Here is a 23,447-nt window from a genome sequence, read left to right as displayed (position 1 = left end):
GCATTGCACAAAGGGAATAAATGGACCTTCTTGTCTCACCTTGAGCGCAGATGTCATGAAAACGGAACAACCCATGAGGACAAAGATCATGAATCCAGTGACCCGCTGCTCCCGGATACCTAGAAACTTTGGCTGTTCTCCGGGAGCGGAGCAACCAGATTCCACCTTTAGGCTGTTAACGTGCGAAATGGAGAGGACAGTTGCTGCCACGAACCACGGCAGGCCCATAATAGAGCACACGCCAAGCATTACTGCCACCACGAGTAAGTCCAGGTGGTAGCCACAGCCTTTCTGTTGGTCAAGGAGACAAGTACGAGACTTTAGAAAAATTTTTTGGTAGAACATGCAAGGCATCAGCAGGTTTATGCATTCATTCTCTCAGCTTTCCAAGGTCAGGTCGCGGGGGCACCAGCTTAAGCAGGGAAGCCCAGACTTTTCCGTGTGCCTTTCTTCAATTACTGCGAGTATATCAATTTTCTGTTCAAATAAACTGGCCCAGATGGCACACAGTAAGTAAATTGTAAATTGAGACGAGATCATTATTTAAGTATACATTTACACGTTTTTTTTTTTGACATTTTTGTTTGATTGGTTAGCAAAATGGTTCTGTTTAAACCACAAAGTAGATTTTTTTTCTTTTCTGCCTACTTCTAAAAATATTTCATTGAGCAAGGCGAATTTTTTTTTACCTACTGTTACACAATAACTGCCTTCCAACCGAGTTTTCTCCGCTTATGACTTGGCAGCTAAGGTGGCCAAAGATCCGCCACATTCAAGTGATGACCCGATTCCAACTGTCAGACTACAAATGAGCACTCTCATGTCAAAACCAAAAGGTAAGCACAACTGCAGTGTTAGCGCAGATTAGTGTTAGTAAACCATGTTACCAGTGTAAGATAATGTATCAGTGTTTGGCAGTAGAGGTACACAAGTAGCAGTGTTGTTAGTTTAACTACATTTTTCAGTAGCGTGGTTGTAACGTCCCCGTTTTCAACATAAAATTAATCTTCTTTAGTGTAATCATGCACAAATGTAATAATGCAGCAGAGTGGGATGGATAGCACACAGCTGAAGACATTGGCAGAGGGGTGTACATCTCAGAAATCCTCATGGCCATAGCTGAACAAATTCATGTTACTTTTCGAGTCTTCACAGAACAGTTATATATTCCTGTTGTTACTGTGCAACCCCAAAGGGAAGCGCTTGTCAACACTGAAGACATCCAAGACAAACTTAAGGACACACAGGTATTGCCTGACGTTAACGCAACAATCGCCAGCTCAGCTCGTCCTCACAGTTCATTCAGCAAACATCAACAGCTAACATAGCAATAGCTAGCAACATGTTTTTGGCAGCAATAAAGTAAAACTGTGTGCGTGCGTTTGTGCGTGCATGAGTGAAGGGAATTCAGGACATGAAGCAGTTGGAAAAATGAGAAGACAGATGGAGCTGAAAAGTATAACTTTTGATTATGCTACTCAGAAATACCATTTGTACAAGATAATAGAGTTGGTTCAATGTTTAAACAAAGCTTTAATGTAGTTCCGTTACATTTGTCAATTTATTGGAGTTTAGCCTGCTACATTTCTCTGATGGGTCGCTTCAGTCATTTAGCTCACCATATTTAACAAGTAGCTTTACCAACACTGCATATAGTGTTCTCATTCCCAGCACATACTGTATTGTACTTTACACAAGCACAATTCATCTACAATCTGGACACAAGGGTGGCTCTGCATCACAGATTCTCCAGAAGTTTCCGATAACACAATAAAAAGCAAAGAAAATTTATTTATATAGCACATTTCATACACACGGTAACTAAAATTTCAAAAAAGAGATTTGTTGCTATTTGCTGAAACAAACAACAACAATTTGTGTTTGAAACTGTGTTGAAAAGGCCCCCTCGGTCGTCATGGTAACAGAAACCGCACTCGCCATTTGCATCAGTGACATCTTGTTAAGACACCACCGAACTGTTGCATGCTTCATTTATGGAACCAATTTAAGTATGACATCAATCTTCTAGCACAACACTTTAAGACATTTAGCGATATCATAGATTACATAAAATTAGAATTAGATTAGGGGAAAAATGAATTCACTTTACTAGTAGTTTAAAGAAACCATTTGATTGTACAATAAAAAAACAAATCTTGATATTAAAATTAATCAGTACACAGTGGAGGCAAAGGGGTGTGGTATTACGGGAAGGAAGTGCTGCTCGATGTGTGCATGGAACTGAGGACTGCACAGTGAAACTCCATTTGTATTAAATGTGATTGCTTTAAACATTATTATGTAGCTCACTCAGCATCTAAATTAAACATTATACCTTGTGGTTTTTTTCGATTACTTTTAAAGTTCCCTTTGACTAAACTGCAAATTTGCTTTTCATATTTTCTGTGACTTAGCACATTCTCCTTAATTTCACTGGAAGGTTTCTCACTATGAAAATTCCAGGACTGACCTTGAGTTTGTGCTCTTTGCGGTTGATGATGACAGCGGTGATCTGTTGATCCATAAAGATGAGGATGGTGCACAGCAGGGCAGGAAGCGCTGCCACCAACAGCGTCCACCAGGGGTTTTCTCCTAATGGGTCCATCAGCCAGCCTCTGTTCTTTGAAGTAGGCTTTGCAGGAAAGAGGCAGAAGTGTGCCAAATTTAGGTTGGACAGGCTGGAAGTGGAAGTGTTATACTCCTACTCAGAAGAAGATCATTTGCGTCAATGCTTACTGTGAGCAATTTCAGCATCCGTGCATACAAATAGACATAAAAAATTGATGCCTACCTCAAACCGATCAGGGACATTTAGCTTTGGGGAAGGGATCCCCATTAAGTAGTCCACCAACACCATGATCATGATCGTAATAAAGACAGCAAAATCACTTATTGTGGATCGCACCTAGCAAAAAAAAAACAATCACTTATTCATTTGGAAACGCAGACCATTAATCTATCCTTGTCTAAATTTGACTCACAAATCTAAGTTATTGTGAAGCCCTAGCGAGGGTTAGAGTGAGTAATCAGTTTCTACTTTACTTCAAGTACTCTTCCAATGACGTGTGGTGTGAATAAGAAACAATTCAGACAAAGCCAACTTTACCCCACACAGAAAATGAAATGAAGATTAACTGGTAGTGGGAGGCAGTATGAAACATTTTTTTTTTGTTTTTTTTTTTTGGGCGATTTTAATGTGAGAGAATAGGGTCAAATTTAGACCATTTTTACAAGGCAATTTTAATATCAACATTGCGTTGAAGTATAAAATGGCTCAGTGCGATTAAAACCAACCTTCGTAGGGAAATATCGCTCTGTTTTGAACTGCTTGAGGAAAGAGGACAAGAAAAAGGTGGTGAAAAAGAGGATAATGGACCAGAAGAGAACATCTGGGATGTAGGGGCCATGGTTACTGCAGGCAGGGCCCACAAACTCCCCATCGAGCAATTTACACATCTAGAAAAAACATAGTACAGTACTGTAAGTCTGTATACTCATTGTAACAGTATTAGACATGTTTCTGTATACATTCTTGAAGACATTGATGATCATTATTTAAATGCGACCGCCGTTGTAGTTAAATGCCTTAGACACTGGAGGTCACTGTGTGGCAGCCTCACCGAAATGTTGAGGCTACTCCATGGTATGGAGTCTGGACTGTATCCTGTCTGGTTCCACTTTTGCAGGAGCTGAGCTGAGGCATTAGCTGGCTCAGAGCACTGACACCTGGGTGCAAGACAATTTAAGGATGAAAAAGAATTTCTATTTCATTGTTCATTTGAAACTTCCCGGACAGCCATAAATCGTGGCCTGTGAACTCGAACGCAAATAACATTTTTAAATAATATAAAAAGAATTAAGAATTATTTTGGTGATTTAAATGCACGATTCATAATTGGCAAATGTCAAGAAAACCGTTTAAACGGATGCTTCCGGCCTTTTTTCTTTTTTTTTGTCCTGTTCGGCTGTTCGGTCAAGCAGAAAGGAGGATCTGTATCCCTTTTATGCCTGAACAGTTTTACTGTGTCACAGTGGAGCTTTAAGGCGGTCACTGTGGTTCTTTGTACTCTGATGGATATTTATTGAACATTTCCATAAGTTTTAAAAGGGAGTGACAAAAAAAATAAAGGGGAGAGAGTGAAAAGAAAACTAAATAAATACAGGAAGAGAAGACAACAAAAGACAGGACACCAGCTGTAAGAATGATGAGAAAAGTGAATCGTTATACGTTTAGTACAATGACATTAGATTTGAGTGTTGTATGAGGCAGTAGTGTGAAGGAAGGACAGGACAATATAGGACGGGACTGAACGGCAGGACAGAGGTTGTGGGACAGGCTGTACAGCTGAAGTGTGGTGGGAGTGGCCATTAAAATTCTAAACATTTATAGAAACAGAGTGCAAGTGAGGGGATGCCCAGGAAGTTTGCATACAAGTAGTTATGAGTTATTTATCGCAATGAGTGAGTGGCCCCACAAAACAAGCGAATAAGTCCCCGGGGCGTGTGTCTGCGGACACATGCAAGTGAATTGACACCGTCTCGCATGCACAATAATCTTCAGAAGTGTCCTTTAATTGCTGCGCCTGCACTGAGGATCCTGACTGAGGATCCAACCCCACACACCCGGGGGGCACAATTGGGCCCAGGAACCCACCTGAGAGCGACGGGACACCACTCACACCCAGGGTAGTCCACAGACCCTACTGAGGCGTCCCAAAACCGGCCACCTCGAGGAGGGTGCAGGGGCCCAACGTTTGTGTGTTCGTGCAGTCTCAGTCACTCTACCACATGACGCAACACAGTAGTGTTCACTTATCATATCACAACTCTCTTGGAGATGAAGCTTAAGGCCTTTACAGTCTATCAATGTATTCATTTGTTGCCCTTAGTGAAATAGTGATACTACATTGACAGCTCAAGTAAACCTCTCCCAAACCTCTGCAATTATAATATTTATATCATCATGTAATTGTCAACTGTTCTTTGCCAGGAATTCTTTGTGTTGATATGCAGGCTACATTCTTTCCAGTCTGTGAGAGTGCCGTTCTGTTTACTTTTTGAGCCAGTGAGGATAAATTGACAATTGAAAATAGCAAATGAGGATTTGTTAACTGACAAAGACATAGACTGAAGATAAAAAGCCAAGCCTTCGAAAAGTCTTAATGTATGTAATGTATGTAAAAGTATGTAATGTATGCAATGATGTTATGACATCTAGCCATCCCTCCATTTTTCATCCTGTCAATCTTATTAGCGTTGTGGGTGAGCTGGAGCCTATCCTAGCTGACTTACGGCCAGAGGCAGGTTACTAATGTTATAACATCCATCTATCCTTCTGTCTCAAACTCAATAAGGTCTGTTCATTTTTGAAAGTGTACATGTTTAAATAAGCACAGCATATTGGCTCTATGGTAACTCTGTAAACGTGAAATATAAATTTAAATCGCCAACGCATGCCTGAGTTCCAGACGTTTTTGAAATGGCCACTTTTATACTTTAAACCTTTAAACAATAACGTTTGTGACTTCAGAGTGCTAATACAGCAGGATGTGTCCAAGAACTACCCGAAAATAAGTAAACCCAAATACTTACCAATAAGATGTGAGGTTATCCAAAATGTTGTTGCTGTTGACAGGATAATGTTCTCCGAGGTGGAAGAGCTTCTCAAGAGCCTCATAGATGAAGATGATGCAGATAAGTGCTGCAAAAGCTTCCTCTGTGAAGCGAGTGATATAGCAGACCAGGGAACTAGCATCCGTGGCAACCAGGACCAGACATAGGAAGGCCGTCCACAGACCAATGCTTGTTCGCAGCGACAGGTAAGACAGTCCATAATCGCTAGGGTGGAAAATAAAAAATAAAAACAGGTGGGTACGGATATAGTCCCATGGACTATATTTAAAATGTCACTGGGAAAGAGCTTCAACTTACGCGCAGAACTTGAAGAGGATCTTCTCAAACACTAAAACAGGTCCTGTGCTACCAAGAATTGTTAGGGGTTGGCCCGCAAAAAGGGAATACGCTACTCCAGTCAAGGATGCCCCAAAAAGAGACTCGATGGCACTCTGTATAGACAAAGGAGAGGGAGTGAGTGATGAGAAAGAGAGAATGGGGGGTACAAGGAGAGGGAAAGAAGAAAAGAACCCCGACAGAACAGATTTGAATAAATTGAGCATGTCAGAGTGTTTAGATAAGTTGTCTAAATGTTTCCATCCTGCTGGCCTGTCACTTGTCATATCTCTGGGCTGCACAGTTTACTTAAGAGCTGACGCACACCGAGCGAATGAACTGAACAATCGTGAACCCAGTACACCCAGCGCCTCCCTGGGACACATCCACTGATGTAACCCCCCCCCCCCCCCCCCCAAAAAAAAACAAGCAAACAAACAAACAAAAAAACCTGCAACCCCTGCCGTTCTGAGGCGCCACATTATTTATTGAATCATAAACAACATGACACGATTGTAGCTATACTGTAATGAGAAAGAGAAGAAAGGGGCGAGAAATCAAAGGCACGAGTGTGGATATTTCAGAGGCTTTTGGCTCCTTTCATTGATTGCATTGCATTTGTGCATTTCACCGGCAGAAACTTTCCACACAGTGCACAAATCAAGGTCTATATAGGCTTGATTGGATGACTTTTGTGAGGAAGAACTTCAGAACCCTTGTCTCATCAAATATCAGTGACATCGTAATGACTAGGTGTGCTAAAACTTTGTTCACGTAATCTGGCCAAATTAAACTACTGTATATCCCTTTGGATATAGTGGACAAAACTTAAAACAGATGAGTTAAAAAGTCCATTAAATGCACAAATATTGTCAATTCAGGAACAATTTATAAAACTCACTATGTTGCCTTTGGTTGCCTCCCCAAGCAGACCTCCAAATGTAATGACAGGCGACATACAGGCACAATAGAGGAAAAGAATAGAGGCGAGACACTGCAGGCTAAAGGAGTCTCTGATGTCACTCCAGTAAAATGGGGCCTTCCGCTTGATGTCCAGTATCAGACCACCGAATATCCTACGAAAGAAGAAGGATAAGAATAAATTAGATACATTTTTGTTTGATGGGAGTGGTCCGTTTTTGGACAGTTCATTTTCAGAATAAAGGATCAGTTGTGAAACAAAAGGCTTAAATGAGTTAGATTTTTTTTTTTTTTTTTTAAACTACCAGAATTGCTGAAGACCTTATTTGCATTTCAAATCTGTACCTAGCTAATCCTGTTTAAAAATGAATGTCTCCTGGGATATATATTTCTGCTGCCCCTGCCACCTGTCCATAAATTCTGCTGGAGCAAATTCATTCATTTTATTTTTGCCACACCTGCTGCCAGCCACTTTAAAACCATTGCTTCTTTCACACTGCTCCACTTTCTTTGCTTTTCTTTCTTTACCTCAAGTTCCCTTGCATTTACAGTATGTACACTCAGGCCCCCATTGGCTTGCTCTTGCAGTGTGCCTTTTATACTGGGTACTACACTGCTGACTTTTTAAATTACACTGCTGACTTTTTTTAATTATTATTTTTTTTAAATGTTTTATGCCCTCATTATTTTATATTTCTTAAAATAAATTCACAGCTCTTGTTGACCATTTTATAGAATAACAGAACAAATAAACAATCATATAAATAGCGTAAAAAATATTTAATTGTAAAAATCAGTGTTTTACCTATAAACAAGTCAATATAAAATATGGACTAGCTTATTAAGTTTTGGTTAACAACTTAATGTTATCTTTATGTTTTTGTTTTTTGTTTTGTTTTTTTAAATTAAAAACCCACTGAGAGCACAGTCGTACTTCCTCTAGGACATATCTCAAATACTTTTGAGTAAATAAATGCGCAAAAAAACCCCAAAACATTTAAATTAATTAATTCAGCTCTATTCACTGAAGCACCAATATAATCTAAGCAACAACTCTCGAGAATGATAGCACGTTGGTGAATTTGGTGAGTCTGCCTCATAGTCCAGAGCAGGGGTGTCAAACACATTTTTATTGCGGACCACATTGTAGTGACGGTTTCTCTCAGAGGGCCATTAAACCATATAAATGTTTCATCGCCTCCTCGTATTATTACATAGACACAACAAATTGATGGATAACTAGTTTTGAAATCAGAATTCAAGGACAATAGCTTATTCAGGTATTGTTCAAGTTACTGGAAAGAGGGGTTTGGTATGCAAAAAGTGCTTGAAATATTGGTGATTTTCCCAAGAATCAATCAGACAAAATGATGTGGCGGGCCGGATTTGTCCCGCGGGCCTCGGGTTTGACACATTATCTAGAGGTTCTTGCTTCTCAGCTCGCGCCTTCCTGTGTGGAGTTTGTATGTTCTCCCTGTGCTTGCTTGGGTTTTCTATACTGGGGCCTCGGCAATTGATTACTCTAAAGTGCCCACAGATGTGAATATGAGTATGAATGACTTTGTCTCTTACCCAGTCAGCTGGAATAGGCTCCAGCTCACCCATGAGCCTAATGAGGACAAACGATGGACGAAAATGGATGGATGGAACTCTGGATAACCTACTTTAGTGGTCTATAATTATGGTGAACCAGTGCAGATACCGCTCAGGTTACATTAGGAATATCGGTGGTGCTTCTTTGTGACGTATTTGCTGTGCTTGTGTTGATGCACAGCAAAATGATCAGTTCAGTTCCGTTCAGTTTATTTTTGAAAGGGGACAATGCAATTTCATAAAACACATGAAGTACACATGGTTAAAAAAGCCAGAATTAGCCAGAAGGCTAATCAGGGATTGTGTATTTTGATTTCATGTTATAAAGCGGATGATTTTTATGCATTTGTTAGTAATTTTAGTCAGTTGGTAAATTCTCACTCACTGACCATATTTTATTAACCACAGTGGTTTAAAAGTGGTCAATTGTATACTTAAAAACTGTAGCGGTAGCTAATGAACAGAATAACTCCTGGTTGTTGAAATCTTAATCTTGATTTGCTGCAGTGCCACTAAAATGCGCTCTACTTGCCTTCCAGTCCTCTGCAGCTCTGGTCCCACATGGTGGTCCTCTTCCTTTTCCAGTTCTCCTGCTGGGGATGCGGTGCCATTAGGATGGGATGGCCTCTTCCTCTTTAGCTGCATGTTAGGGAAAATTCACAACCATACAGCCACATGAAGACAAATATGATAGCATAAGTACAAGTATAGTGAACATAAAAACGCCAGTTTTTTGTGATGTAAAGAATATGACCAAGATAAATAATTTCCAAATGAATATCCTGGACAAAACATTTTAAGAGTAGAACAGTAAAACAACTGAAATATGTGCAAGTGTGCACGGACGCCTTATAACTGGGGATGTGGCTGTGGTCAGAATCAATCAATCAATCACATTCAAATGTGCAAATGGGAGTAGGTGTACACCTGCCACCGTTTAAAGTGCCTCTGATTAAACCCAAATAAAGTTGAGATCTTCCAGTATGTTTTTCCTGACATTTTTGTAGTCACATTTTAAAGCACAAGCCATGGTTCGCAGAGAGCTTCCACAGCATCAGAGGGATCTCATTGTTCAAAGTTATCAGTGTGTAAAAGGGTACCAAAGAATTTCCAAGGCATTCCTCCTCATCTCAGTAACCGTAGCCATGTTTACGTAAAAACTGTCACCGCAACTCGTTTCAGGTTTGATAAATCACACTGCAAATGCTAAATGAATCTATTTGGATTTTATCATTGCAATTATTTTGCATATTTGGGGAGAAATGCCCGGTATTGCACAATCATTGAGGGAAACAAAAATGAATTGCGCGGCTATTCTCCCAAACAGTTCAGGGTGTACCCCGCCTCTTGCCCGATGATAGCTGGGATAGGCTCCAGCGCGCCCGCGACCCTAGTGAGGAGAAGTGGCTCAAAATTTGGCAGACACAATCCTTGGCGCGCCCAGTTAGCGTCTGCGTGCGCAGTCAAGATTGTGTCTGTTTTGGTAGGTGCAAACCTTTAACAAATCAGAGCTTTACTCAATAAGCACACTTATCAGAACCAAGAGGGAAACAGACCTGGGATGGGACATTTTTAGGTGGTTCAATCCGGATCGTGGGGTCCCACTCTCCAGGAGGGAGGACGGTCACCTGATCAAGGAACTCATCAATCCCAGAGAGAAGATCTGTTCGGTCTTTGGCCTTGTATGCCACATCATGGAAAATCTACACAATGGAAATTGCATGTGGTTATTGAGTGCTAGAAATGGCTAATAACGTGTTCATTTCTTTATATTAAGGCATTAAAGCTAATTAAAATGCATCTAAACACCCTTCATTGAAGCCAATTTAAATGCATCTAAACACCTTCCACGACACATCTAAATGACTATAAAAACTGGTTGCGCACAATATGATAGAATACAAAATGATGAAGGCTTTTCGTGAAAGCTTTGTGTATGGCACCTCGTCTGTCATCAGAGTGGCCATTGATCTGCCAATCTCATGGTACTGAGGACCCTTTCCATGAGGACCCAAAAGCAGGAACAGAAACCTTTACACCAGATACACATGAATGGTAAAAAAAAAAACAATTTTTTTTTTAACACTTTATCATTTCTTTATATGCATGCTAAAGGTTTCTATGCTGAAGCTACAGTAAACTTTATGCATACTAATAATTTCTGAACAAGAACTAATACCAGATATAATCAAAAATCATAACTGCATAAAACCTAACGTGCCTGTTAATATGGATTCATATGCAATTGAAAAGAATAAGAAGCATTTCCAGGAAGTACCTTTATATTGAAAACCCTCAGACAAGCTAAATGTGTGTTGGACATAATAGGGTTAGCTTTTCTTTAAATGTACGTTTGTGTTTACCTGGGTCTCGCAACCTTTGGGCAGAACACATTAACATTAATGTTGGCTCACCAAAACATACTAAGTGATTTAAAATGCCAAAATGTCAGGTGAGAATAAATATAGTGAAGACGCCAGCGTTGCTGAGGTCATTTTCCTATGCATTATTCATCTTTAAATAAACACAGTACCTTGTGGGCACCGGAACCTCAGTGAGGCCGGTGATGAGAACTGCAGGCGACAGTCGAACAAAGGCAATTATAGGTTTCTCCAAGAAATCAACTTCCCCCACCAAAACATTCGAAGCTTCAGCACCGGGGGGAATCTTCTTCATGAAATTCATATCCACCTAAAACCAAGAGTACAACCGAATAAACATACAGATAAGACACTGCGTCAATTTGAACGACAGTAAAACATGAGGACTGTGAGGTCATGGGAAGTTATGGGAATGTTAAGGAGGGCAGAGTGTTATTAGAAGGCTTTTAATAGCAAAAGCAAGATAAGGAGAGTTAGCATCTACAACCCTAAAATCAGAAGTTGGGACAATATGTCAAATCAGGATTAAAAAATAAATAAATACTAATACTGTATTGGAGATGTTTTGACTGTGAAAATTACTTTGGGCACTGTTAAGTGTAACACTACTTTGCATTTGGAGTGCTATTTTCTGATTGCTGCCAGGATGTACAATTACACCATACAGATTTTATTTCCTCATAATGGCCGTAGGTTTATTTACTGTACTACTAGCTGGTATCAGGTTGGGGTCAGATGTTTATTATGGCGGAGACCTGTATGACTAAAAATTAATTCTAAATATTTATATTTGATGTACATTTCAGAGGCGGCACAGTGGAGGACTGGTTAGCACATCTGCTTCACAGTTCTGAGGACCGGGGTTCAAATCCCAGCCCCGCCTGTGTGGAGTTTGCATGTTCTCCATGTGCCTGCGAGGGTTTTCGCCAGGTACTCCGGTTTCCTCCCACATCCCAAAATAAATGCGTGGTAGGTTGATTGAAGATTGCTGGTAATCTAAATTGCCCGTAGGCGTGAATGTGAATGGTTGTTTGTTTATATGTGCCCTGTGATTGGCTGGCTACCAGCACACCCGCGACCCTGGTGAGGATAAGCGGTACAGAAAATGGATGGATGGATGGACATTTTTGAGAATATGCATTGATAAAGAATTTCTACACTGACATCAGATCATTGTCTTTTTTTTTTTTTTTAACCAGTGCCTAAATCTTTTGGGGTCAACATTTAAATGCTTAACAAGTGGACGATGCACCAGTCAATCAAATCCAGCACAGCATCTACAAGAGCTGAGGCCACTAATATTTGAGGAAATACAGCATTTTACTGTAAATAAAGTTGATATATCTTATTAAATTTGCAATTATAGCATAGTAAATACAGTTACAGCAAACTCCTATGTTTTGAAACCCAACTTTATTTTTTCTGATTGAGTTGTAGATTGACACAGAGTACTGAGCAAAGATTGTCCAAAGATGCAAAGATGTGATGCATTTCCTGCCATGGCACCTAATATCTCGTGTGCAATGGCAGTCTGTGCCTCCGTCTCTCTTTGTACACCGTGACTCATAAACAGTGCACCTTATTTTTGGAAGACATAATGGGTGGTTTTATAATCCATTAATGGCAGCTTGCATTCAAGCTTGCCAGCTTAGTGCTGGAGGAACAGATATGGTGAAAATGGAGACCATGCAAAGCAAAACATTGCCAAAATGTAGATTTATTGAGCCTAAAGGAAAATTGTGATGTTCCCTCTTATTAAGGGAATTGTCAACACAATTTCTGCGGCAGTTCAGACATGTAGTCATGGCCTCAATCACCATGATAGAGACCGTCTGTGCTCAGCACTATGGGTTAGGTTACCTTGCTGAAGTCGACACTGCTGCTTTCTCTACTGACCCCTACTTTAGAAGGCCGCCTCTCCACTGCCTTTTCAGTGTCCAGGTAGTTCGGGACGGAGTTTGGATGAACCAGTGGTCCTGGTAGAGAAGAGGTGGGGGGACAGGTAATAGACGCTGTGTGAGAACATAAGGCTCTTTGACCATAGCTGTGACCTATCAGTAGCTCTTTAAATGAACTTCTAATTTCACTGTACTTCAAATTATACTTTGCTTATTTTTGTAGCACACCACACAAAGACGTAGCCCACACACATGCAGGTATGCAAGGAGAGAAGTAATGCATCTTTCTCTCTAAACTTGTTCAAGCTTTGTTCAGACCTGCCATTAACCTTCGTTTGCAGAGCAACAGCTCTAAGATCTGCCTGGTGAATAGATCCCGTAGGAGACAAGTTGATTCAAGGTCTTAACTTACTGCCTTACCAGTAATTAAACAAAACTAAAATTAAAAGTAATAAAACATCCAGGGGCAGTACAGCACATCCGCCTCACAGTTCTGAGGAGCCGGGTTGAAATCCGGCCTCACCTGCGTGGAGTTTGCATGTTCTCTCCATGCCTGCGTGGGATTCTCCGGGTACTCCGGTTTCCTCTCACATCCCAAAAACATGCGTGGTATGTTAATTGAAGAGTCTAAATTGCCCATAAGGTGAATTTTTGTTTGTTTCTATGTGCTCTGCGATTGGCTGGCGACCAGTTCTGGGTGTAACCCGGCTCTCGTCCAGTCTGCTGGGATAGGCTCCAGCATGCCCACGGTCCTAGTGAGGATAGGCCTTATGGAAAATGGATGGATGATGGATAAAACATCCAGGCTTTCATTGTACCAGCATGTGAATCACAGTAACAAATACTACTAATACTACTCAGAAATGTATACAAATAGAACAACAACAATAGAATAAGTCATTTCCTTTTATAATGGATGCTTGAAGGTGGAACCACCTATTTGTTCCGAAAATAACCTTTCCATAGAAATTAATCATGGGGTTAAAAAGCTATCATCAAACCTTTACTGAACAGAAAAGGTTTAATTAAATGATGTCTCTCGCATGACATCACAAATAATGACAGTTTGACCTCGAATGTTTGTGCGACTATAGAATATTTTGTTCAGTTTCCTGATAGCATAGTTTGAATTTAAAAGTTCAAATAAGTCAAATATACACATGAGCTACTATATTGGCATGCAACAGCATACATCAATCATACAACCACAAACTGGACCTTGAACAACAGCATGGATGCTTTTCACAGAAATTGTTTTCACAAAGAATTAGTTTGAAAGTTACAAAATAGAGACAAATATTTATATTTAATGAGTATTTCTTTTGTTTTACAAAAGAAAATCTGGAACAGACTATTTGGAATCGGGACAGAAAGATGTGATATAGCTGAGCAACTCACATCGTTTATGACATCTGTGTGAGCATAATACTTCAATGCTTTTGTGATGAGACTGACACAGGAAACGCTAGCACTTCAGTTAACATGCGGCTAGTTATGAATTGTGAAATGTGATGTCTACACAGAATGGGGTTAATGCACACACAGAATGTGTTATACTATTCTGTGTATACCTTAGTAACATTTCTTTTACCCATTATCCCTCTCTATTTCCAGCAACTCCATCAGCACATATTGGTCATAAAAACTAAAACCAGTCATCCACAGCTAATTCTAATTTATGATGTAAAAATTTGTCATTTCTGCAAGCATGCAAATCATATCCCCGAAGTAAAAGTAGACACATGGACAAATGTGTTGATACCCTTGCATTAAAGAAAGTATAAACACTCACTGGTCACTGAAATAACTTGAAAATGATGAGTGGAATAGCAAAATGCATATTTTGACAAGCCACAAAGCTTCTGTAAGAAGGTCCTTTGGATGGATAAGACAAATATAGAGCTTTTTGGCAAGTCACATGAGCGCTATCTATCCTTACAGAGACGCACACAAAAATGCTAAAAAATGAATAAACAAAGAACAGCATACCAACTGTGTAACATGAAGGAAACACATTTCTGCATCCTACACAGGCTGTGCAGTTTTGTGCAGTGTACAATGAGAACTCAATCCCAATGCCAGAAACATGACCTCAGGTCATTGGATCCTCCAATCGGATTAACAACCTAAACTCAAGAATGACCAAAAACAAAACACTGCACTATTCTGAAGTGGCCTTCTATGAGCCCTGATCTCGATCCTGTGTAACATCTTTAGAAGGAGCTGAAACATGCAATCTAAAGAAGGCACCTTTCAAACCGGCGACAGCTGGAGCAGTTTGCTCACGACGAGTGTACCAAAATTATCCGTCAACAGGTGCACAAGTCCCATTGAGTTATACAAATCATTATATAACGATAGCCTCAGTTTTGAGCAAAAAAAAAGCAATGCCTGAATTTCATGAGTTAATTTTCAGTGTTTTTCTATGTATTATTACTTTTGTCAAGTAATTTTAGTGACCACTGTGGATTTTTCATTCCCAACAGAAGGATGCCAACAACTTTGTCCGTGTGTTTGTAGATGCTGGGTAGCTGTGACTGGTGAACAGGAGCCTGATTGTTCACATACCCAACAAAGCCTATTGGAATAAGACAGGGATTAGCCTAGGTTGTATCCGGTAAAAGTTCTTCATTCAGGAAGGCTAAACCGCGGAATGTTCACCCACATCAACCTTTTCAGAAGTGACGACTCAGCAGATCTATGCAAAACATTAAAATACATCACTGAAATTGTCAGACTGCACCAGAGGAACTGGGAAAAATGGATTTGAGTGTATCTTATATACTGTCACTATTCATCATGTCAATGTCATCACTGTAATGGGTTTTGAGAGGATACAAACTGTATGAGTGACGGTGTCAATAGTAGTACTCCAGTAGCAAAAACAATCCAATACAGAGTCCTGCCAATAATCCACAGGGGCCTGTAGAAAAATATCGTAATCATAGATGTTGGCTACAATTTCTTTTAACCTGTCGCCAAACATTGTCATTCAGACTAATTACTGTAAATGACACACAAAAGGTATTTACTGTCCATTCACCGCTTATTATACAGTAATTCGGCCAGCTATTTAAAGCCTTAAACTTTCACCAAGGCACACTAATTAGACTAACGATTACAGTGTGATAATCTCATTCCAGTAAGGCAACCCCCACACACAAGTCAAGACACTTGCCTCTTGGGAAAAAAGTATACATCCTCCTTGAAGAGGGTACAATTACAGAAGCGTAGCAGCTATAATAAGAACACCCTTTCACACAACCTCTCAGGTTCAACAAGTGATAGCGAGTACCAATGTTGCATACTTTGGATATGGAGCCAGTCAAGCACAGACCTACACACGCACACATCTAATAATAACGTAGGGTAGAGGAAATTAAGTCTCTCGTCACAATCATGACTGCTCCTATTGAACCACTAAAGCCAGTCTGCTCTCAAGTTTAAGCCAAACTATGTTCCTTACACAAATTACACTAGCTTCATGTTGATTGGGTAAAAGAACACTAAAAAAAGAATGCGGATGGGTTGATGAAGAGAAAGGTGTACAAGTGCAAAATGACTGGTGTTTAAGCATGACTGTACTGGAAAGGTTGAGAGATTTGGTGTCACTTTATGCAGCAAACAAAATGAAAACATAAGCAGCTACAGTGCTGTGAAAAAGTATTTACCCCCTTCTCAATTTCTTCTTAACTTCACTCCTAATGGTTAGGGTCATCAACCAACTATCTGACAAAAGTAACCAGAGTAAACATAAAATACAGTTTTTAAATAATCGTACTTATTAAAGGGAAAAAAAACTAACTAAGCTAACTGGTCCTTTGTGAAAAGGTAATTGCCCCCTAAACCTAATAAATGGTTGGGCTACCCTCAGCAGCAGCAACGTAAATCAATCAAATCAACTGGCAATGAGTCTTGCACATCTCAATGAAGATATTTTGACCAACTCTTCCTTGCAGAATTGTTTTAATTCAGCAACGTTAGAGGGTTTTCGAGCATGAACACCCTTTTTAAGGTCAAGCCATTCAGAACTTGACTTATTGGTGTGTATTGGATCATTTTCCTGCTGCAGAACCCAAGTGCGCTTCAGCTTGTGGTTACCAGCTGATGGCCGAACATTCTCCTTCAGAGGTTTCTGGTAAAAAGGAGAATTCATGGTTTCATCAACCACAGCAAGTGGTCCTGGTCCTCAAGGAGATAAGCAGCCCCAGACAATCACACTACCACGACTATGTTCGACTGTTGGCATGATGTTCTTTTTCTGAAATGCTGTGTTATATTTACACCAGATCTAATGAGACACATAACTTACAAAAAGTTCAACTTTGTGTGATCAGTCCATAGAATATTCTCTTAAAAGTCTTGAGAATCATTCAGATGTTTTTTTTTTTTTGCAAAAGTAAGATGGGCCTTTCTTCTTTTTGGTCAGAAGTGTTTTTGCCTTGAACTCTGCCATGGTTGCCATTTTTGCCCAGTCACTTCCTTAGTTAAGGACCGTGTTCATGACTCAACAATAAGGCCAGAGAGGCCTCCAGTTCTGCGGATGTTGTCCTGGGTTCCTTTGTGACCTGCTGGATGAGTAATCGCTGTGCTCTTGTGGTCTTTTGTAGTCCGGGAACTCCTGGGAAGGTTCATGACTATCCCATGCTTTCGCCATTTGTGGATAATGGCTCTCACTGTGTTTCGCTGAAGTGCTAAAACTTTGGAAATGGCTTTATAACCGTGTTCAGGCTCATGGATGTCAATTACTTTATTTGGCATTTTGTTGCAGGTTTTTGAGCTCTTTTGACTGGCTTCATTTTGTCATGCAGGTTCTATTTAAGTGAGTTCTTGATTGAACCGGTCTGGATGTAATCAGGCTTGGGTGTGCTCCGTAAAAATGAACTCAGCTTTCCCAAATATGTGATACCCACAGTTATTTAATGATTTAACAAGGGCTGTCAATTAGTTTTTTCACACAAACTGAATAGTTCCCCCCCCCTTTATAAATAAAACCACCATTTAAAAAAATGAATTTTATGTTTACTTGAGTTATCTTTTTTTCTAATATTTACATTTGTTTGATAACCTTAAACAAAGTGGGGTAACTATGAAAATAAGAATTTGAGAAGAGGGGGGGGGGGGGGGGGAATACTTTCTCCACAGCACTGTCACACAGCAAGTACACCTCAATATTAGACTATATTTCACATTGGCTGATAGCAAACGCAATTACAAGCCTGCGGTCAGACAGGCCACAGTCCTCTCGGCAAACCAGAAAAATATTTTGCAATAGTTGCAATAAACCAAACTAACAACAGCAAGTTGTTTGTATTACTGATAATGAAGCAAATGCAAGCTCCTTTGTTTACTTTACTTCACACGGTAGGCTGCAAGTGATGCCCTAAATGGATTGAATTTCAACAATATTGGTCGAAACATCTCTATCATCATAATGAAGCCAATTCTATAAAAAAAAAAATAAAAAAAAAATAAAAAGGAAATTACAGTATTTATTCACGCTTATTAATCTTTGGAGATATCCACTAGTCAGTTCAGATCAGAAGATACCCAGCTGCTCTACCAGTACAATTACCTGCAAACCCTTATTAAAATGTCTCAGATGAAACACCTTGACTTAAAATCTGTAGCATTGTGGCAACAACTATACAAGAAGGAGAAGGATTAAGAGCAATCAGGTCACAAAGCCTTTTTCGTGGACAGCCATGACACCGCAACCAAAAGACGTATTAACAAACTTGATCACGCAAGCGATGAAGGAATCCTCTCAATATGTGCGGGGGTTCATAAAGGTTTAGGTGGCAGAAACCAGTCAGAGATTTTTGAGACATATAGAAAGAAATAGAGAGAATGGGGAATCATAACATTTACACTACTGTGCAAGTTTCCACCACTTTGTTTTAATGGCCGTTTCAACATTCATTGTGTAAAAAAATTGTAGGAAATACAGTCAAGTTAACAGGATTATGCAAAATGATTTAAAACCAATTCCCACTAAACTTTCAACCAAGGAAGAGCTACTTACATTCTGGTGAGAATCTGGATAAAGGTTCAGATACCAGGCCTATTTTCAGGGTCTGTGTCCCTATCCCCAGAAACAGAATGACATAGTCTGTCCTGCATGAAAACCGCTACTATTTTTTCCATATTTGTTATCAGGTCTGCCTTAGCAAAGGTCTACGAAAAGAACAAATCTAATGAAGGTCTACTGCGATTGGCTGGCAACAAGTCCAGGGTGTAGCCCGTTCTAGCCAAAAGTCAGCTAGGATAGGCTTCAGCTCACCCACCACAACCCTAATAAGGACATGCGCTATAGAAAATGGATGCTGGTTGCCTAAGAATATTGCACAGTATTGTAAATGAATGAGAGAAAAAGAGCAAGAATGCTTCAGAAAGTGAGCTTTGTCATGGGTAATTGATGAGATGGCCGCAAAGTTAACAAGATGCAGAGCTTTCATGCTAGTGCTAGTGTTTTCTGATCAAGCTGTGACTCACACTGGCAGGCTACACAGATATTTGCCTTCTAAGGGCAGCTGCTCAGATCCCTGGGATGCACAGGATGATTGCCGGCTGAACTGGGGCAACGCTGCCTCTTCCTCTGTTGAGTTTGGTGGGTCGTCATCCTTGGGCGGGGATACCACCACTTCTGGGATGCTATGAGGGCCAAAGCCAGCTCCTTGGGCACGTGGGGGGCTCGGGGAGGCACGCCGAAAGGACGCAGGGGTACTTTGAGGGGTTGTGTGGAAAGAGGGACCTGGGGGCCGCCCCGTGTTGGAGGAAGAGGAAGGTAGGAGGTGGTTGAGTAGGATGGAAACTCGGGATTCTTGTCTCTGCGGCAGGTTGGAGGCAGAAGAGGCCGCTCCTGGCTTGTGGAGGGAGAGACGCGAAGAGGAAAGGCCCTCTCCTAATAGAGGAGACAATGGCAAAAAGTAGAAAGAAGGCAGGGAAAGGAGAAAGAGGAAAAAGGGATGGAGCAGATAGGAAAAACATGTGAAGTCAAAATATATTTAAGGGATGGTATCTGAAGGCGCAAGCCACAAAGGGTGAGGAGCAGGGACATAGCTGAAGTGTTATTAGAGAGATTCATGCATGCATCAAGTGAGCAAATAAAATGGTTCAGTGCAGAACACACTGAGAATGAGTCAGTGAGGAAGGGAGGGGGTGTCCACAAGGCCCCAAAAACCTGTCTCATTCAAGCTCAAACAATCACGTGACTGGTTAGGCAAAGCTTCAAATTGCATGCCAGATAATACAATATCAGTGCAATTAACTGGAGGCAAACTCCCACAGCAAACCAGTCCAGAACACCTACAGAATAACACTTATTGGGCTCACAGCATTCAACTTTGCCACTACAGCTAATGACCATCACCAACAGTCAATAAGAAACCGAATTTGGATCCGAATCTTGAAAGTTTACTAAAATGTACAATGCTGCAGCCATGCACTTGTTCAAAAAGAATTCAAGATCAGTATTTCATACCAAGCCAGCCATACAGACACAATATTTAGCACCCAGATTTCTCTTTCGCTTATAGGGGACTTATTGCTTCACTATTGTTTGATCCCTAGATGGTACTCACTTTTACCATCCACCTTCTATGCACGCGTTGAAAGATATAAACATTGTATTTTTAGAAATGCTTTCAAAATATTGGATCGTATGAAGGAAAAAGAAAAGTGAGTGCACTGTAGAATCTCACCGTTTCGTTCAAGCAAGAGAGGGTCAGAATGTTTCTTGCCTATGTCAGCAATGGAGCGCACCAAAGGGATGCGATTACTGAGCTTTCTCTCATTCTGATGGTGGTGCTTCTTCAGCATTGCCTCACGCACCTTCGCCCGCAGGTCCTCCTTAAGCTGTCCCGACGCCACCATGCTATCTATCACCATGTCTGAATCAACAAACAGCAAATTACAACAAATGGAATTAAATCCATTAATATTTCCTCAAATAGTGGCCAAAGGTGTTTAATCAACTGCGGAGATTACCAGGCGTTAATTTGAAGTAAAGCTTTGAATTGCACTTGATAAATTGACTAGGGCTGTCGATATTGAACCTTATTAGAATCAAATATGCTATTGATTATTCCTTCGAATAAGTAATTGCTTCGCTTAGCCGACAGAGAATCATTACTTTCTTATTACAAGAATGAGTGTGTAACTCCCTCAAACTGAAGCATTTGGTAGCAACATGGCTAGGTTAAAAGTAATTACATCTACCTCTTGGCACCATCTTTATTCGCTTTCCTCAGAGTAAAATATTTAAAGTGAGGTGCTTTAGTGGACAGAGTACTCAGCGATTAATGCTGTATTGCACATAACTCGGAAGAAATTTCCAATCTCCCACTTTGAAAAGTGCAGCCAGGATACATTGATGTACAACATTATGCAGGGAAAAATGACATTTAATGGTGGTGCCCAATCGTGAATTGCAAGATGATATAAACTGTATTTATTTTTACTTATTGGTTATTCTTCACATCACAATTTACCACAACCTGTTCTGCATGAAAATTGGTGAAACTATAACGTATATCATCTCTGTGTAAAGTTGTTTCGTAAAATGTGAAAATGTGATCACAACCACTAGATTACAGGATAAAGGGAATCCTATTAATGACGGACTTCCATTCCCACGGGGGCGACGTAACCCGAGTTTGTACGCAAATTGCCAAATCTAACACGAACCTTCGCTAATGCAGTAGTAAAGTCCCTCCTTCTTGTGGTCTTACAGTGCTGTGCAAAAAAACTTTATTGCGCACTGTTCGCAACCTCTAAACCGATGTTGAGACCGACAAAACCCTGTAATGACAAACATCATACCTCAATTGTGAAACAACACACATAGGGAGGTTGTCAGACATCTTTACTTTCAACAGGAATTATTCGGTGTAGGAACAGTCTGGATGCTGCGTAATTGAGTCTGTTACACCACAGGCCACTATTCGGGGAGATATGGTAAATGCAAAGTTTGACTCTATTGAAAAATACCAATGGCCACCATTTAATGGTTGTCTTCATTACAATTCAACATTTAAAACACAAATATACAGCACATACATAGGGAAAAAAAAATAGACCGGTCTACCAGCAATTTCCTCTATACTGTTGGCCCTCATATCCAGCATGACCGTGCCATTGAGGATGCAGCTACGCAGTTCAAATAAACTGTGCAGTGACAATGTAGCCACGTAAGGCTTGCTCCATCTTTCCCCACCGTCTTCCACATCCTCTTCAAATTTAAGCCACCTGTAGATGAGTCCCATAAAGAATGCAGGCATTAACACATACAGAGTTTCAATTATAATTTGAATTGATGTATATTGTAATATCTGTATATTGTAATAAGTATTTAACACGTCACCATTTTTTCCAAAGGTGCTATTGACATGAAAATTTCACCAGATGTTGCGAACAACCCAAGTTATCCATACATACAAAGAAAGTAGAACAGAACTTACAGCTCAGAAATTAAGTGTGTGTGTAAAAATGTGAAATGACAGTGAAAAAGTATTGAACACACCAACTGGTATTTATTTATTACTTTGCACAAAAGCCTTTGTTTGGACACTTCCAGTATGGAGAAACTAGTCGCATGCATTGCTCTGGTGTGATTGTGGCCCATTCCTCCACACAAGCAGTCTTCAAATCTTGAAGGTTCCGTGGGCGTCTTTTATGGACTTTGAGTTTCAGTTCTTTCCATAGATGTTCGATTAGATTCAAGTCGGGTGATTGGCTGGGCCATTCTCGCAACTTTATTTGTTTTCTTTGAAACAAATTGAGAATTTCCTTGGCATGATGTTTTGGATCACTGTCCTGATGACATGTCCACCCTCGTTTCATTTTCATCATCCTCGTAGATGACAGGAGATTTTTGTCAAAAATGTCTCAGTACATTTGCCCATTCATCCTTCCGACAATAATAAGTTTACCAGTACCATTTGCTGAAGCAGCCCCAGACCATCATGTTGCCACCTCCGAACTGGTATTTTTATGTATTATGGCGCTGGGACGGTGGCCGACATCTGCCTCACAGTTCTGGAGACCAGGGTTCAAATCCCGCACCCGTCTGTGTGGAGTTTGCATGTTCTCCCCATGCCTGGGTGTGTTTTCTCCGGGCACTCCGGTTTCCTCCCACGTCCCAAAAACATGCGCGGTAGGTTGATTGAGGACTCTAAATTGCCCGTAGGTGTGAATCTGCTCGCGAATGGTTGTTTGTTTCTATGTGCCCTGCGATTGGCTGGCGACCAGTTCAGGGTGTAGCCCGCCTCCCGCCCAGAGATAGCTGGGATGGGATCCAGCAGCCCGCGACCCTAGTGAGGATAAGCGGTAAAGAAAATGGATCGATGGATGTATTATGGCCCCAACCGTGCTCATCAATTAAGACTGAACCAGCTGATATTCATTTGCACTGACAAGGGGCTGGATTGCTTTTTGATTATTGATAGATTTTAGGTTGTCTTGGCTTTCCATACCTTTTCGCACCTCCCTTTCTTCATGTGTTCAATACTTCTTTTCCTGTGTCATTTCACATTATGACGCACAACTTAATTTCTGAGTTTATTGGTTCTCTCTTCTTTGTATGTATGGATTACTTTGGTTGTTCCCAACATCTGGTGAAATTTTCATACCAATAGCACCTTTAGAAATATATTTCGGGAGAAAAATGGTGACGTGTCAAATACTTATTTCAGCCACTGTATAT

General features: G+C 40.5%; 1 protein-coding gene across 14 annotated transcripts in view; it reads right to left on the bottom strand.

Annotated features, from left to right (window-relative positions):
• Window positions 1-23,447, bottom strand: part of LOC133470647 (sodium bicarbonate cotransporter 3-like) — a 54,480-nt gene that overhangs the window by 11,575 nt on the left and 19,458 nt on the right. For 7 of the 14 annotated variants that reach the window (XR_009786039.1, XM_061759239.1, XM_061759237.1 and 4 more), the window contains exons 5-20: window positions 21,831-21,991; window positions 20,446-20,634; window positions 19,263-19,646; window positions 12,705-12,820; window positions 10,997-11,154; window positions 10,407-10,494; window positions 10,020-10,166; window positions 8,996-9,102; window positions 6,851-7,025; window positions 5,932-6,065; window positions 5,593-5,838; window positions 3,621-3,726; window positions 3,295-3,456; window positions 2,792-2,905; window positions 2,471-2,632; window positions 40-291 (exon numbers count right to left, since the gene is read on the bottom strand). Coding sequence is in view for 13 of the 14 variants with exons in the window: in XM_061759239.1 (XP_061615223.1) it covers window positions 40-291; window positions 2,471-2,632; window positions 2,792-2,905; window positions 3,295-3,456; window positions 3,621-3,726; window positions 5,593-5,838; window positions 5,932-6,065; window positions 6,851-7,025; window positions 8,996-9,102; window positions 10,020-10,166; window positions 10,407-10,494; window positions 10,997-11,154; window positions 12,705-12,820; window positions 19,263-19,646; window positions 20,446-20,634; window positions 21,831-21,991 (2,701 nt within the window). In the remaining variant the exon portion in view is untranslated. The remainder of the gene's footprint in view (window positions 1-39; window positions 292-2,470; window positions 2,633-2,791; window positions 2,906-3,294; window positions 3,457-3,620; window positions 3,727-5,592; window positions 5,839-5,931; window positions 6,066-6,850; window positions 7,026-8,995; window positions 9,103-10,019; window positions 10,167-10,406; window positions 10,495-10,996; window positions 11,155-12,704; window positions 12,821-19,262; window positions 19,647-20,445; window positions 20,635-21,830; window positions 21,992-23,447) is intronic. The other 7 variants (XM_061759243.1, XM_061759232.1, XM_061759233.1 and 4 more) reach the window with 6 other exon arrangements.

This window comes from Phyllopteryx taeniolatus, chromosome 21, assembly GCF_024500385.1.
Source record: "Phyllopteryx taeniolatus isolate TA_2022b chromosome 21, UOR_Ptae_1.2, whole genome shotgun sequence".
Classification (NCBI taxonomy): Eukaryota; Metazoa; Chordata; class Actinopteri; order Syngnathiformes; family Syngnathidae; genus Phyllopteryx; species Phyllopteryx taeniolatus.
Note: the sequence above shows the minus strand (reverse complement) of the source record. Positions and strands in the feature narration are given on the sequence as shown.